At 41.0% G+C, this 15,694-nt stretch overlaps 1 protein-coding gene across 4 annotated transcripts in view; it reads left to right on the top strand.

Annotated features, from left to right (window-relative positions):
* The first annotated feature begins 1,037 nt into the window (after positions 1-1,037).
* The window catches only part of EML5 (EMAP like 5), a 180,163-nt gene continuing 165,506 nt past the window's right edge, over positions 1,038-15,694 (top strand). For all 4 annotated transcript variants that reach the window (XM_047080248.1, XM_047080247.1, XM_047080249.1 and 1 more), the window contains exon 1: positions 1,038-1,234. In XM_047080248.1, coding sequence (XP_046936204.1) covers positions 1,038-1,234 — 197 coding nt within the window. The remainder of the gene's footprint in view (positions 1,235-15,694) is intronic.

Here is a 15,694-nt window from a genome sequence, read left to right on the forward strand (position 1 = left end):
GTATGCAAAATAGGAACTAAAAAATAAATTCAGGTACCATAGCTATTTATTAAGAAATCGGACCTAGTGTGTCATTTTATGATCTACATCAGTTTTAAGGTCACCTGCACAAATAAGAAAATGTACACTTAGAGAGTCAGGTTTTATCTCCAATGTCTGGTATAGTGAGCAGCGTGAAGCAGTAAGAAACAAACAACACGCGCGCGCGCGTACACGCGCTAAGTACCAGGGAAAAAATGAGATTAGCATCCTGGGGTTGATCCTCCCAGGCAAAGACCTAGCCCAGACAGGGCCTTTGGAGACAGGCGCTTCCCCTACTCCCAGTAGTAGGAGGCGGAGGGTCGCCAACGGTCCGCGCGGGGTCTGGGCAGCTTCGCAAGGGCTCAGCGCGTGAAGGAGGCTGGGGAAGCTCGGGTGCTAGTCGCTGGGGAAGAGCGACCCGGCTGAGGTCCCCCGGAGCTAGCGGTGCCCTTACGGTCCCCAGCTGAGAAGGGCGGGGCGAAACGGGCGCGGGCGGCGACGGCGGCGGCGGCGGCGGGGGGCGGGGCCGCGCGAGGCCGCGCCGCCGCTTTTCTCAGCTCGGGGTCGCGCGGCGCGGGCCCGCCGGGCTGGGGAAAGAGGCCGCGGCCGGGCGCGAACGCGGCAGGTGACCCGGGCGGGGAGCAGGCTGCGCGGGCGGCTGCTGAGGAGTGAAGGCGGGGGGCGGAACCTCGCTCGGCTCCGCTCACAGCCTGGGCGCTGCGGGCTGCGGAGACGAGCCGAGCTGAGGCGGGAGAAGGGCGCGAGACACCCCACTTGACGGCCGGCGGCGCCCGCGGCCCTCAGAATGTTCCGCGAGGCGAGGGTTCTCCTCCCGCCCGTGGGCTGAGGCGGCGGCGGCAGAGGCCAGAAGGAGCGACATGCACCTGTCCGGCGCGGCTTAGAGGTCGCGGCAGGCGGGAAGTCCCGGCCGCCAGCGGGAGGGCTTTCTTGGCCGGGCCGCGGCCGCCTGCCGCTGCCGCGGGCCCAAGCCGGAGCGGCGGGGTGGGCGCCCCGACATGGCGGCCCGGAGCGCCCCGAACTGCCACCTGCGACTCGAGTGGGTGTACGGCTACCGGGGCCACCAGTGCCGCAACAACCTCTACTACACGGCGGCCAAGGAGATCGTGTACTTCGTGGCCGGCGTCGGCGTGGTGTACAGCCCGCGGGAGCACCGGCAGAAGTTCTACCGGGGCCACAGCGACGACATCATCAGGTACGGGGGAGGGGGGCGGCCGTCGCCCGTGCGACCCGCTCGCGGAGTTGGCACTTGCGCGTCATTCCGGGTGCGGTGACCCGCTGCTGCAGGGAGCATCACCCCGGACGGAAACCCACCAGTGTCTTGTCCCGGATCCACCCTGGTGACACCCGGCGAACCCCTTTCCGTCTCGGTGTTCTAGAGTCTCTCCCTTGCGTCGGTGCGGAGACACCGGGCGTTCGGTTTTATGGCTTTGTGCCCTTCTCCCTCCTTCGAATTTATGAAAACTGCAAAAAGGTTATTTTGGTAGCGGTTTACTCCTTTAAATCCCGTCAGAGATTTCTTATTAAACGAATTCCGAAAGGGCCCGGGAGAAATCCTTTACCTAACGGGAAACTGATAAAGAAAGGCACCGCAAGCTGTGGGCTCTAAAATACTGGTCCTGGGAAGCGCCCCCAGTAGCATCCAGGAGGGCACTCACCTCCTGGCCATAATGATTAGTTCGGGTTTCACTGCCTCCTGTTATCAGATAGAAGAGAAACCCCGGCAGCCTTCAGGTGATTCATTGGAAATTAAAAATCTGCACACCTAAGGGCACTTTGGTAGGGGTTCAGCTGAACAAGCAGCTGAAAGTGAGTCTACTGATTTCCAATTCTCATTTCCTCTCAAGGACTCCTAAATAGATTTAGTGTTTTTTATTTAAATCACTTTTTTTTTTTTTGCATTGTAATTCTGTTTTCAATGCTTGTTTACATTTTAGTGAGCCGGTATATTTGAAATGTAATTTCCAATCAGTGTCTCCGCAGGACTTTTCCGACAAAGTTAAAAGCTGCAGAAATTCTCCTAGGCCATCGGTTATGCTTCAAGCACAGCATTTTTGTCCTTGACAGGAGAATACCTTTTAAAAGATTCTGGGAATGTGTTTGTGGGCTGCTGCTTGGTTTTTTTGTTTTTTTTTTTTGTTTTTGTTTTTGTTTTTTGTTGTTGTTGTTGTTTTTAAACAAGAGATTCTGTGATTTGACTTGGTTACTAAGTTATACTCCCTTCTTTATGTTCCACAGGATTTAAATCGGGCATTTGAAATCCAGTAGCTTGGTTTGATGTTTTGTAGGCAAGATGCTCTGGCACTTGAATTCTGTAAATAACAGAGTTGTACTGCTAGTTTGCGTGTCTGTGCCTGTGTGGTTTGTAAATGGGAAAAGGGGGCCTAAAGGTAGAGCAAGATGTAGTAAAGATAAGGAGAGCAGAAATTGACATTCTGGAATAGGGAATGAGGTGGTATTTTTGTTCGTTGGTTGTGATTCACCTCAAGAGTAGAATTTGCCCCCAGTTCTTTGTCGTTTTCCCTAATAGTTTCCGCTTTCTCTCTTTTTTCTTGTGTTAGGTCCCTCGCAATACAGGGGAGGGTAGCTTTACTCAGCTGAAGCAGCCTCAGCTGAAGCCCTCTTCCAGATAGTATGTTTGTTGGGTTGAATTCAGTAGGTGTGATGGGTGTGAAGGATTTTGAGGTCTTCTCAGGGTGCACTTCTATTGTTTTTACTTCTTGGTAGTTGAGAGAAGGATGGTACTAAGGCCTTCTGAGACTAGATATGGTTTATTTGACGGGGATAAATGATGTTGTGTTTATCCTGCAGCAATTAAAGCTATATTATATGTCACACTGCTTGAGTTTTTATAATTGTGTTTCAGTAAACATATATATATGACTAATTTTTGCCATAAATGGATGCATGCTTATGATTTTATGCAAATGATTCATCCTTAAAATAATTTCTAACAAGAAGGTTTCCCCAAAAATTGCAGTGGGGTACTAAAATCTGAATCATGTAGTATCTTGAAATTGGTGGCGTATATTTAATACAGTATCAAGATTATAACGTAAACATCAGTGAATGAAAGGGCTCTGGAAATTTTATTTCAGCCAGTAATGACACAAATCATTCTTGTGAAATAGATCCAACAGATTTTCAAACCTTTCAATTTGTTTTCAATTCAATGTTTGAAGTAGAAGTATAGAAACTACTCCAGTAACTTTTTAATTATGTCATAGCAGAAAATGTAATACTCATAAATGTGACACATGGTGGAAAACAATGTTCCTGCAAAGTTAGGTTTAGTAATAAAAAAGCCAATACTGTTTTTACCATGTTTTGTTTCCATATTTGGTTGAAACTTGTGTAGAATTTATTGGTCAACTAGGACTTAGTCTGGGTCTAAGATTATTCCAGAATGAGCAGATTGTTCTTCTTAGATTTTGAAAACGTAGGTGCTATAGTAATTGTAAAGACTGGTTCATGACCAGTCTGTCATGTGCTAACCAGTTCTCTTACCATTTTACTACATCTAGTATGGCCAGTGGTGGTGCCATGTGACTTGTCTGATTTTATCTGTGTTGCTTGTAATTGTCTTCTTTTTGCCATATCTCTATATATACTTCTCTGGTAATTTATTCTTTAGTTGTATTTATTTTAGTACTACAGATTTATGTAGAAATTCATTTCACTGTCAGAAATCATATAGGAGGGGCACCTGACTGGCTCAGGCAGAAGAACATGCGACTTTTGATCTCAGGGTTGTAAGTTTGAGCTCCACGCTGGGTGTAGAGATTACCTAAAAATAAAATCTTAAAAAAAAATAATACAGGAATTTTAAGGTCACTTTTTCTTTCTTTTTTTTCCCTCCCTACTGTGTCTCAAGTTAAAATGATAATGATAAAATTCTCCAGCTGTTAACTGTTTATTACAGGTTTAAATTATAAAATAAAATAATTATAAAATATTCTAGACTACTGCCAGTTTTAGCACAAGAAGCACATCTATAGCTTGGTCTATATTTTGAAACTTTTCCCAGTTGTCTTCCCAAAGGATGAAATGACTTTAAAATTTTATTTTGCTAGTTACTTCCCAACACTTTTTGTCACGTTTGTTCTTGAAATGAATATTATTGACAGTTTTCAAATCACTTATCACCAGTGAAGACCACTCACTGATGGACTATAGTTCGCATGGTGCATTTTGTTACTTGATTCTGGTTTTCTTGTGCACATGAGCCTCCACATTGAACAGCCTATGCCCATTGTTTGTATTTTTCTAGGTACAGAATTGAAGTTTTTTTTTTTTCCTAAACATGGTGAAAGTATCTCACAAGGTGATGATGAGACCAAATTACATAATGCATCCGAAATACTTTGAAGGGAGTACCATATTATATGGTTGCAGGTTAGAATGATAATTATTCATTGCTTCTAGGTATGACTTTTTTTTTCTTTAGACAAAATGAAAGGTGTAGTAGCTCCTTCCTTCAATTGTGGTAGGTGGTGTCCTTAAGAAAGCAAACTGACCAACTGTGACCAATAAGAACCTGGTGAGTGAGGAGAAGCCTGGCCTTAAAGCTTTCCCTCCCAAATGGTGGCTGAGCAGTGGACTCTGATGGATTGGGAAGGTGGGGGGGTGGTGGGGAGGGGAGAGAAAAGGAAAAACTGATCAAGCCTCACCGTAATCTAGTAAAAGTAGATAACAGCTCTGTATTTATGGTATAGAAATTGAATTTATTCAGGGTGCCTGGATGGCTAAATTGGTTAAGCTTTCGATTCTTGACTTAAGCTCAGGTCACGATCTCAGGGTTTGTGAAATTGATCCCCACATGGAGCTGAATGCTGACAGTGCAGAGCCTGCTTGGGATTCTCTCTCTCCTCTCTCTCTCTGTCTCAAAATAAATAAACATTAAAAAAAAGAAATTAAATAATACAAGTTAAATTCTTGTTGGAAAAGCAGTTCAGAATGTCTGATCATTTTATGGTGGATCAGGGTTTTTTTTGTACCTTTACATGGGTTTAAGATACAACTTTTTAAGGTCAGGAAGGAATTACTACAAATGTACCTGTTGTCTGCTTATGTGTTTTCAGATATACGGTCAATATTTCTCAAACCAGGCTGATTATCAGAATCCTTTAAAGAGCTTTTTGCCAATTTTTTAGACTTTTCCTTAGGTGCACTAAGTCAGAATCCTCTATATATAGTTGGAGCCCGGAAATCTTTTTAAAGTGCCCCAGATAATCCTGTTTGGGAAGCAAACTGCCAGTCTGTATCCTAAAACATGTATGACTGGAATTCTCAACAAATAAGCAATTTGAAAAATGAGTATAAACCCTCCCTTCAAAGCTGGTACCATAATTTTCTTAAGCATTGTGTAATATTTAGAAGCAGTAATTCCAAAAATATTAGAATGTATACAGAATATACACTAGAATATATACAGGACATAAAATATCCCTGTGTTTAAGTTACTAGAATTTGGTGTTTAACTTTCACAGACAGTATGATGATTCTATTCTGCAAGATTTCATGTTCTGTCTCTGAATATAAAAATATTTATGGTTGTTTTACAAATACTGCATGGTTTAAGGGATAACATTAAGAGATGTTTTCAGAGAAAGGTGAAATTATCTGGGGGCACCTGGGTGGCTCAGTCAGTTGAGTGTCTGACTTTGGCTCAGGGCATGATCCCACAGTTCGTGAGTTCAAGCCCTGCATTGGGCTCTGTGCTGACAGCACGGAGACTGGAGCTTGCTTTTGAGTTCTGTGTCTCCCTCTGTCTCTGTGCCCCTCCCCTGCTCACGCTCTCTCTCTCTCTCTCAAAAATTAAAAAAAAAACATGAAAAAAAATTAAAAAGAATTATCTGGAATAACAGTTCAAGATATCATAAATGTAAATTAAATGTATTTTTATTGTTTACTTAAAGGAAAAGTCAGATTTTTAGGTTTGCATTATAATAACTATTGTTTTATAATGCCTCATTGAATATGCAGGGAACTAACAAAATATATTTTGGATATAAATTAAGGAAAACATGGAATAATAAATTCTTAGAACTATTAAGAACTTACTGTTCAAGGCCTTTTCACACCTCAAAGAAATACAGGTTTCCTCTGCTATCTTGAAAGTAGCATGTTCCTATGAAACCTTTTATAAGCCAGAATGACATAAAGTGAAGAAGCAGTCACCATTCATTTATATGGAAAAATTTTTGTGCATTCCTAGATCCCAAAAATAACTTCTCTTTGCTTTTCTGAAGCAAAGAGAATAACTTCTCTGCTTTTCTGTGCTTGGGACACATCTTGCTAATGGATGCACAAGATAAATTAAGATATAAAGCACAAATGCTCCCAGTCACAGTTCAGAACTATGACAGCTTGATGCTAGGATGCTGAATGTAGTTCCAAGCAAGGAGCTTGGTGGAGCCACTCTCCCTGGTTGGGGTACATGCTCTGTAACAGCTTGCAGTAAAACAAACACTGAATGCTGTTTTGCTTCTTGCCTTTTTTGTAAAAGCTAAACTCCTTTTCGGATTTCTTCAGTTAGCGGAAACAGGTACTAGTGTAGGTCTTTTGTGAGAGAGAGGTGGTGTAATATGAACTTTCAAAAAGCGGGAGTACCTGTATTTATTGAGCATTAGTTTTGTGTAAAGGTCCTGTCTTAAGATAGTCAGAGTTTAAAGACAGAGTCAATTAAAGAATTACTTAAAATACTATGTGTACTAGGGGTAGCATTGTTGTACCTGTAATCTGGTATGCACATGGGGACATAACAGTTCACAGTGATGTTTCCTAGTGAATATATTACCTAAACTGGGTCTTTAAGGAAAACAGGAGGACATGTCATCAGAAGAAATGAGTGAAGGTGTAGCATTATGGAAATAGGTAATATCATGTACAGTGGTCTCGTGTTAAGAGAGAATATTTGAAAGAGTATTTGTACTCGCTATCTTTAGTTCTTTTTCTGCCATTCAGTCCTGGCTCTTTGTTTCACTGTAGCAGCTCTTGTCAGGGTCACCAATGATGTCTACATTGCCACATTCAGTGGCTGGTTCTCTGTTCTCAACTTTTGATTTATCATCATCATTTGTCACAGTTGGTCACTCTCACCTCTTAAGACACTTTCTTCAGTGGCATTTGGGACACATCTTAGTGTAGACATAGGTATTTCTTGGTTTACTTATTCTTTCAGCAAATATTTATTGAGTACCTGTTATTTGCCAGGGACTATTCTTTTTTTTAAATGTTTATTTATTATTTTTGAGAGAGAGAGCACGAGCAGGGGAGGGGCGCGCGCGCGCACACACACACACACACACAGAATCTGAAGCAGGCTCTAGGCTCTGAGCTGTCAGCAAAGAGCCCAACATGGGGCTTGAACCCAGGAAGCATGAGATCATGACCTGAGCAGAAGTCAAACATTTAACCGACTGAGCCACCCAGGTGCCCCTAGGCTCTGTATTTTAACATTCTCAGGTAGTATGTGAACATATTAAAATTTGAAAAGCGTGCTCTAGATCATTGGTTTTCAAAGTGTGTTCCTTTAACCAGCAGCATTAGCCTCACCTGAAAACTTGTTAGAACTACAGATTCTCAGGCTTCATTCTTACCTAATCAGGAACTTTAGGTAAGACTCAGCAGTCCATTTTAGTCACGTCCAGATGATACTGATGTAGTTTAAGTTTGAAAACACTGCTCTAGATTCCTGATTCTCAGCCCTGGCTGCATATTAGAATCACTTGGACAGTCAAAAAACAAAGCAAACATAATAAAACCACCAATGACTGAGTCTCATCCCTGCAAATTCTGATTAATTTGTTTAGGATAGCTCCGAAGTATAGTTTCTTTGTTGTTGTTTGCTTCTGTTTAAAAATTTTAAGCTTCCCAGATGATTCTAATGCAACCAGAGTTGAAAACCACTGTTCTAGGGGCGCCTGGGTGGCGCAGTCGGTTGAGCGTCCGACTTCAGCCAGGTCACGATCTCGCGGTCCGTGAGTTTGAGCCCCGCGTCAGGCTCTGGGCTGATGGCTCAGAGCCTGGAGCCTGTTTCAGATTCTGTGTCTCCCTCTCTCTCTGCCCCTCCCCCGTTCATGCTCTGTCTCTCTCTGTCCCCCAAAAAATAAATAAACGTTGAAAAAAAAAAGTTAAAAAAAAAAGAAAACCACAGTTCTAAATATAGTAGTAATCCATGTTTAGCTGGTGGGCTAGGGAGTCAACCTGAAAAAACTTAAGGTCTGGTCAGATTTATTCACTTACTATTATGTATCATATAACGATGTGGATAATTTGCTAGATATTGAATTCCCTTTAAAAACTTCAGACCTCTTCACTCTTACCATTACTATTTAACATAGTGCTGGAAGTCTTAGCCACAGCAATCAGACAACAGAAAGAAACAGAAAGCATCCAGTTGGGCAGGGAAGGAGTCAAACTTTGACTATTTGGAGACAACGTGATACTCTATATAGAAAACCCAAAAGACTCCATCAAAAAATTGCTAAAACTAATAGTTGAATTCAGCAAAGTTGCAGGATATAAAATCAGTTTGCAGAAATCTGTTACATTTCAATAAATCAATAACAAAGTAGCAGAAAAAGAAATCAAGGAATTGATCCCATTTGCAGTTGCACCAAAAACAGTAATACCTAGGAATAAACCTAACTAAAGAGGTAAAAGATCTGTACTCCGAATTCAGCAAAGTCGCAGTATATAAACTCAATGTACAGAAATCTGTGGCATTTCTATACATCAATAATGAAGCAACAGGAAGAGAAATCAAGGAATTTATCCCATTTACAGTTGCACCAAAACCCATAAAATACCTAGGAATAAACTTAACCAGAGAGATAAAAGATCTGTACGCTGAAAAATAAAGAAAGCTTATGAAAGAATAGAAGACACAAAGGAATGGAAAAACATTCCAGGCTCATGGGTTGGAAGAATAAATATTGTTAATATGCCAATACTACCCAATGCAATTCCTATTAAAATAACTCCAGCATTCTTCACTGGAATTCACCAGAATTCTTCACAGAGCTAGAACAAAAAATTTTTAAATTTGTATGAAACCAGAAAAGACTCGGAATAGCCAAAATTATGTTAAAAAGAAAACTAAAGCTGGAGGCATCTCAATTCTGGACTTAAAGCTGTATTACAAAACTGTAATCATCAACACAGTATGGTACTGGCAGAAAAACAGACACATAGATCAATGGAACAAAATAGAGAACCCAGAAATGGACCCACAAATGTATGGCCAACTAATCTTTGACAAAGCAGGAAGGAATATCCAATGGAAAAAGGCAGTCTCTTTAGCAAATGGTGTCAGGGAAAACTGGATGGAAATGTGCAGAGGAATGAAAATGGATCGCTGTCTTACACCATATACAAAAATAAATTGAAAATGGATGAAAGACCTATGTATGAGAAAAGAAACTACCAAAACCCTAGAGGAGAACACAGGCAACAACCTCTTTAACCTCGTCTGGAACAACTTCTTACAAGACATGTCACTGAAGTCAAGGGAAACAAAAGCAAACATGAAGCATTGGGACTTCCTCAAGATAAAAAGCCTCTGCACAGCAAAGGAAACAGTCAACAAAACCAAAAGGCAGCCTATGGAATAGAAAATCTTTGTAAATGACATATTGGATAAAGGTTTAGCCTCCAAGACCTATAAAGAACTTATCAAATTCAACACCCAGAAAACAAATAACCCAGTTAAGAAATGGGCAGAAGACATCAATAGACAATTTTCCAAAGAAGACATCCAGATGGCCAACAGACACATGAAAAGATGCTCGACACCACTTATCATCAGGGAAATACAAATCAAAACCACAAGGAGATACACCTTATACCTGTAAGAGTGGCTGAAATTAACTCAAGAAACAGCAGGTGTTGGTGAGGATGAAGAGAAAGGGGAACTCTCTTACACTGTTGGTAGAAATCCAAACTGGTGCAGACCCTCTGGAGAACAGTGTGGAGTTTCCTCAAAGTTAAAGATAGAACTACCCTATGATCCAGCAATTGCACTATTAAGTATTTATACAAAGGATACAAAAGTACATATTTGAAGGGGCATTTGCCCCCGATTGTTTATAGCAGCATGATCAACAATAGCCAAACTATGGAGAGAGCCCAAGAGTCCACTGACTGATGGATAAAGAAGATGTGGCATATATATAAAATGGAATATTACTCAGCCATTGAAAGAATGAAATCTTGCCATTTGCGATGATATGGAGCTAGAATGCATTATGCTAAGTGAAATAAGTCAGTCAGAGAAAGAGAAATAACATACGACTTAAGTCATGTGTAATTTAAGAAACAAAATAGATGAAGGGTGCCTGGGTGGCTCAGTCGGTTAAGCGTCCAACTTCGACTGAAGTCATGATCTCACGGCTCATGGGTCTGAGTCCTGCATCAGGCTCTGTGCTGACAGCTCAGAGCCTGGAGCCTGCTTCAGATTTCTGTATCTCCCTCTCCCCCTCCCCTGTTCATGCTCTGTCTCTCAAAAATAAATAACATTAAAAAAAACAACAGATGAACAAATGGGAAGGCGGGGAAGAGGAGAAAGGAAAACAAACCACCAGAGACCCTTAGAGGACTACAGTAGAGAACAAACTGACGGTTGATGGAGCAAATTGGGAGGGAGATGGACTAGATGGTGATGGTTATTAAGGAGGTCACTTGTGATGAGCTGGGTGTTGTATGTAAGTGATGAATCCACTGAATTCTCCTGAAACCAATATTGCACTGTATGTTAACCAAAATTTAAATTAAAAAACAAAAGAAAACAAAAAAACTCCTGACTTGTTGCCTAAGGACCTCCCATGCTGGACAGTATAAATCTGTATGTTTGGAGATTACCAAAAAAAAAAAAAAAAAAAAAAAAATCCTCAGTATGGTTTTCTGTTTATTGATGGATCTGGTCAGTATCATCAGGGACTTAAAACATTAAAAGGAAGATATCATACATCATCAGTTCAGAAAAATGCTCACTCACTGGGGACCTGAAAGCTTCACTTAATGGGCAAAGTTATGTGCATCCTGGATGTATCAAGATGATGTATCAGATGGTGATTTCAACAGACTCCAGGAATAGTTGCAGTGGGTCTGCCTGAGTAATTTGGGCCATGGAAAGACCAAGATTGTCCACTAATAAATTCCATTTTGGAGTCAGAATCTGCACTCAGAAATAAACCAAATATTTTAATATTTGATAGGACATATAACTACATCAAAAGGACAGATCATCCCTACCCTGTGAAATTCTAAAGTGGATGTATTTGCATAGACAGTTCAGATAGCACAATAGGTACATGTCCAGTCAGAAAAGTAGTGGAATGCTGTGTTTTGAAGGGCTTGAGACCACATGTTGCTGTTAACCAAGCATAAAGCAGCCACTAAAGAGCAGTCAGACTGGCTTCAGTCTGTAAGGCCAGCAAGTTCTGCATTGTGTCTCAGCATGGATCAGTATTCTGAGGCAGCATAGCACACTGGCAAGGGGTTACACCTAACCAGCATAAACAAGCTGCTTTGGTTACTGTGGTATCTGTTCTAATTACAGGTAGATCATGGCATCACCATATTGGCCAAAGACTGCAAGAATGGGTACAAAGGCCTTCATAGCTCCTGGATTTCCTATCTAAAGTATTACCATCTGTTGGCCAGTGTGATTTAAAGGTGAATTGGATTGTTAAAACGTCAAGTGAAATATAGTGCCTGTCTTAAGACACTGGCATGCATATCCATCTGAGGTAGTAAGCATAGGGGAAAAACACTAACTTCTTGGTGTTGGTTGAGTACTAGAATGAGGGGATAGGCATGGGACAAAAGATTGGAGTCCATACGCAGGCTCAATTCATTATAACACCACAAAATTCTTAATTTATTTTTCTTCTGGGATGGACAGCTCATAATGTTGGATTGGCAAACAGGAAGTTCTGATTGTAGGAGTTGTTAACTCAGATTTCACTCTAAAAGTTACCTTGTTATTCACAACTGGGGGGAGAATATCTGGTTTTACTTTAATCCAGAGGCTGGGGAAAATAGGGATAAAGCAGAGAGACAGATGGGACATGAAGTGAGAATTCTGGATTATAACATTGCTATGGATGGATGGTGTCAACATCTTGACGGAGCCCAAAAAAGGGAGAGATCATTGTCATGGATGCTTAAAAGCATGGAATATGAGGCATAACAGAGAGTACCTGATTGAAATTAAAGAACCAGAAATAAATTGTTGGCAAGAGAAGTGTACATAGCCTATTCCCCAAATCAGAAGAACTGAGCTGTGCAGGTTCCTTGTCAAGGAAATGCTCCTGCTCTTCCTGTGAATCATGTACCTAGTTCACCTCCAACAAAGAGGACAACCATTTTCTGCTTCAAATCCATTGGAATCTCTTTTCAGTTCTGTGGGAGACTGACTTTCTTAGGAGATACAGTACTAGACACCACTGCCTCCGGTGGGGAAGCTCTCATTACATATTTATTTCAGTCTGTGGAGCATAATTAAAATTGCCACAGGCAGTTGCTCTTAAGAATTTTTCAGTTTTTGCTTGGAATGATGTTGCTCGTGATATTATTTAAATTAGCCACAAGATGATGATGTAACCAAGTCTAACCACCTCAGTGTCCATATTTTTACAGGTGGTTGATCAGGGTGCAAGGCATAATACCCAACCAGGAGTGGAAAGTGAAAGGCCATTCTAAGTCTTGTAACATAGGTGATGACTAACTACAGACTCTATAGATTAGTCATCATTACTTGGTTGCAGTGTGACTTTTCTAATTATTAGTTAACTTGTGGATAATGTTATTTAGCAAAGGTGGCACTACTAGCATGGTAAGAAATATTACCGGTAACCTGGATGTTAGATTCAGATGGCATGCACTTGGAAAGGGTAATATTTGTAACCCCGAAGAGACTGTGTAAGAGAGTGAGGGTGACTTGATAAGGAGTATGAGAGGGGCACCTGGGTGGCTTAGTTGGTTAAACATCCAACTCTTGATGTCAACTCAGGTCAGGATCTCACAGGTTGTGAGAGCAAGCCCTTTGTTGGGCTCTATACTTAGTGTGGAGCCTGCTTGGGATTCTCTCCCTCTGCCTCCCTCCCTCCTTCCCTCCGTCTCCCTCCCTCCCTCCGTCTCCCTCCCTCGCCTCTCTCCTTTCTCCTTTCTTCTCTCTCCTTCTGCCCCTCCCCTGCTCACACACACTTTCTGTCACTCTCAAAATAATAAACTTAAAAAATCAGAGTATGAGAGGCTTGGTAGGCGCCCCCCTCAACGAGTTGTTGTTATGTTTTTAAAATTAGTGATATACACTATAGAATACAATTATAAGAAATTGAAAGGTGTAGAAAAATATTTACCCACATCTTGTAATCTGGAGATAATACTACTGTGTTTTATTATTTTTTTTAAGTTTATTTTGACAGAGGGAGAGAGCGAGCCAACGAGAGGCAAAGGGAGAGAGAGAATCCCAAGCAGGCTCCATGTTGTCAGTGCAGAGCCCAACGTACGGCTTGATCCCAGGAACTGTGAGATCGTGACCTGAGCCAAAATCAAGAGTCAGATGCTCAACTGACTGAGCCACCCAGGCGCCCCTAATATGTGTTTTAAATTGGCACCCCAATTTATTTCTGGTTCTTTAATTTCAATCAGGTACTCTCTGTTATGCCTCATATTCCATGCTTTTAAGCATCCATGACAATGATCTCTCCCTTTTTTGGGCTCCGTCAAGATGTTGACACCATCCATCCATAGCAATGTTATAATCCAGAATTCTCACTTCATGTCCCATCTGTCTCTCTGCTTTATCCCTATTTTCCCCAGCCTCTGGATTAAAGTAAAACCAGATATTCTCCCCCCAGTTGTGAATAACAAGGTAACTTTTAGAGTGAAATCTGAGTTAACAACTCCTACAATCAGAACTTCCTGTTTGCCAATCCAACATTATGAGCTATCCATCCCAGAAGAAAAATAAATTAAGAATTTTGTGGTGTTATAAGCCTTTTTTTTTTTTTTTTTGGTAAGCTCTATGCTCAATGTGGGGCTTAAACTCATGACCCCGAGATCAAGAGTCACATGTTGTACTGACTGAGCCAGCCAGGTGCCCCTTCTTTTAAGCCTTTTAGATACATATATTCCTTTTTAAAAAGTCTTTGTGTTTTTAGAGCAGTTTTAGGTTTGCATCAAAATTGAAAGGAAGGTACAAATTTCTCATATATTCCCTGCCCCACACATGCATAGCCTCCCCAATATCCACATCACTCACCAGAATGGTACACTTTTTACCAAGGATGAATATACATTGACACATCATAATCACCCCAAATCCATGGTTTACCTTAGGGTTCACTCTTGGTGTTATATATTCTATGGGTTTGGACAAAAATGTACAGTGACATCCGTCATTATAATAACATATTTTCACTGCCGTAAAAATACTCTGTGCTCTGCCTGTTCACTCCCTAGCTCTACCACGCACAACAGGTAACGTTTTGCCTTTTCCAGAATGTCATGTAGTTGGAATCATACAGTACGTAACCTTTTCAGATGGACTTCTGTCATTTAGTAATATGCATTTAAGTCTCCTTCATGTGTTTTCATGGCTTGATAGCTCATTTCTTTTTAGTGCTAAGTATTCCATTGTCTGGACGTACCATTTATCCATCCGCCTACTGAAGGACATCTTCCAAGCTTTGGCAACAGTGAATAAAGCTCCTGCAAACATCTATGTGTAGGTGTTTGGGTAGACAAAAGTTTTTAACTATTTTGGGTAAACACTAAGGAACACAATTGCTGGATTATATGTCAACAGTATGTTTAGTTTTGTAAGAAACCATCAAACTGTCTTCCAAAGTTGTACAATTTTTGCATTCCCACCAGCAATGTATGAAAGTCTCTGTTGCTCATCCTCCTCAGCATTTGGTATTGTCAGCGTTCTGGATTTTGGCCATTCTAATAGACATGTAGTGGTGTCTTGTGATTTGCATTTCCCTGATGACATGATGTGAAGCATCTTTTCATATGCTTATTTGCCATCTGTATATCTTCGTTGATGAGGGGTATGTTAAGGTCTATGGCCTACCTTCTCTGACATTACCGAGTCTGCTTTGGATTCTCTCCTTCCCTCTCTTTCTGAACCTCTCCCCTGCTCGCGTGCTCTTTCTCTCTCAAAATAAATGAATAAACTTAAGGGGATAAAAAAGGTCTTTGGCCTAATTAGTAATTGAGTTCTTTATTTTCTTATTGTTGAATTTTAAGAGGTCTTTTAGATAAGAGTTCTTATCAGATGTGTCTTTTGCAAATGTTTTCTCCCCATCTGTGGCTTGTCTTCACATATTTTTGACATTGTCTTTCACAGAGCAGAAGTTTTTTATTTTAAGTAAGTCCAGTTTATCAATTATTACTTCATCTGTCACGTATATGGTGGTGTATCTAAAAAGGCATCACCATAACTGAGGTCATCTAGGTATTTTCCCATGTTTTTTTCTAGTAATTTTATAGTTTTATGTTTTGTATTTAGGTCTATTATCCATTTTAAGTTAATTTTTGTGAAGGATGTAAGGTCTTTGTTTAGATTCACTTTTTGCATGTAGTTGTCCATTTGTTCTAGCATTATTTGTTGAACAGACTTTCTTTTTCTATTGTTTTG

Source organism: Lynx rufus, unplaced genomic scaffold (genome assembly GCF_022079265.1).
Source record: "Lynx rufus isolate CCGP_SWC_20201006 ecotype Redwood Valley unplaced genomic scaffold, mLynRuf1.p SCAF_17, whole genome shotgun sequence".
Classification (NCBI taxonomy): Eukaryota; Metazoa; Chordata; class Mammalia; order Carnivora; family Felidae; genus Lynx; species Lynx rufus.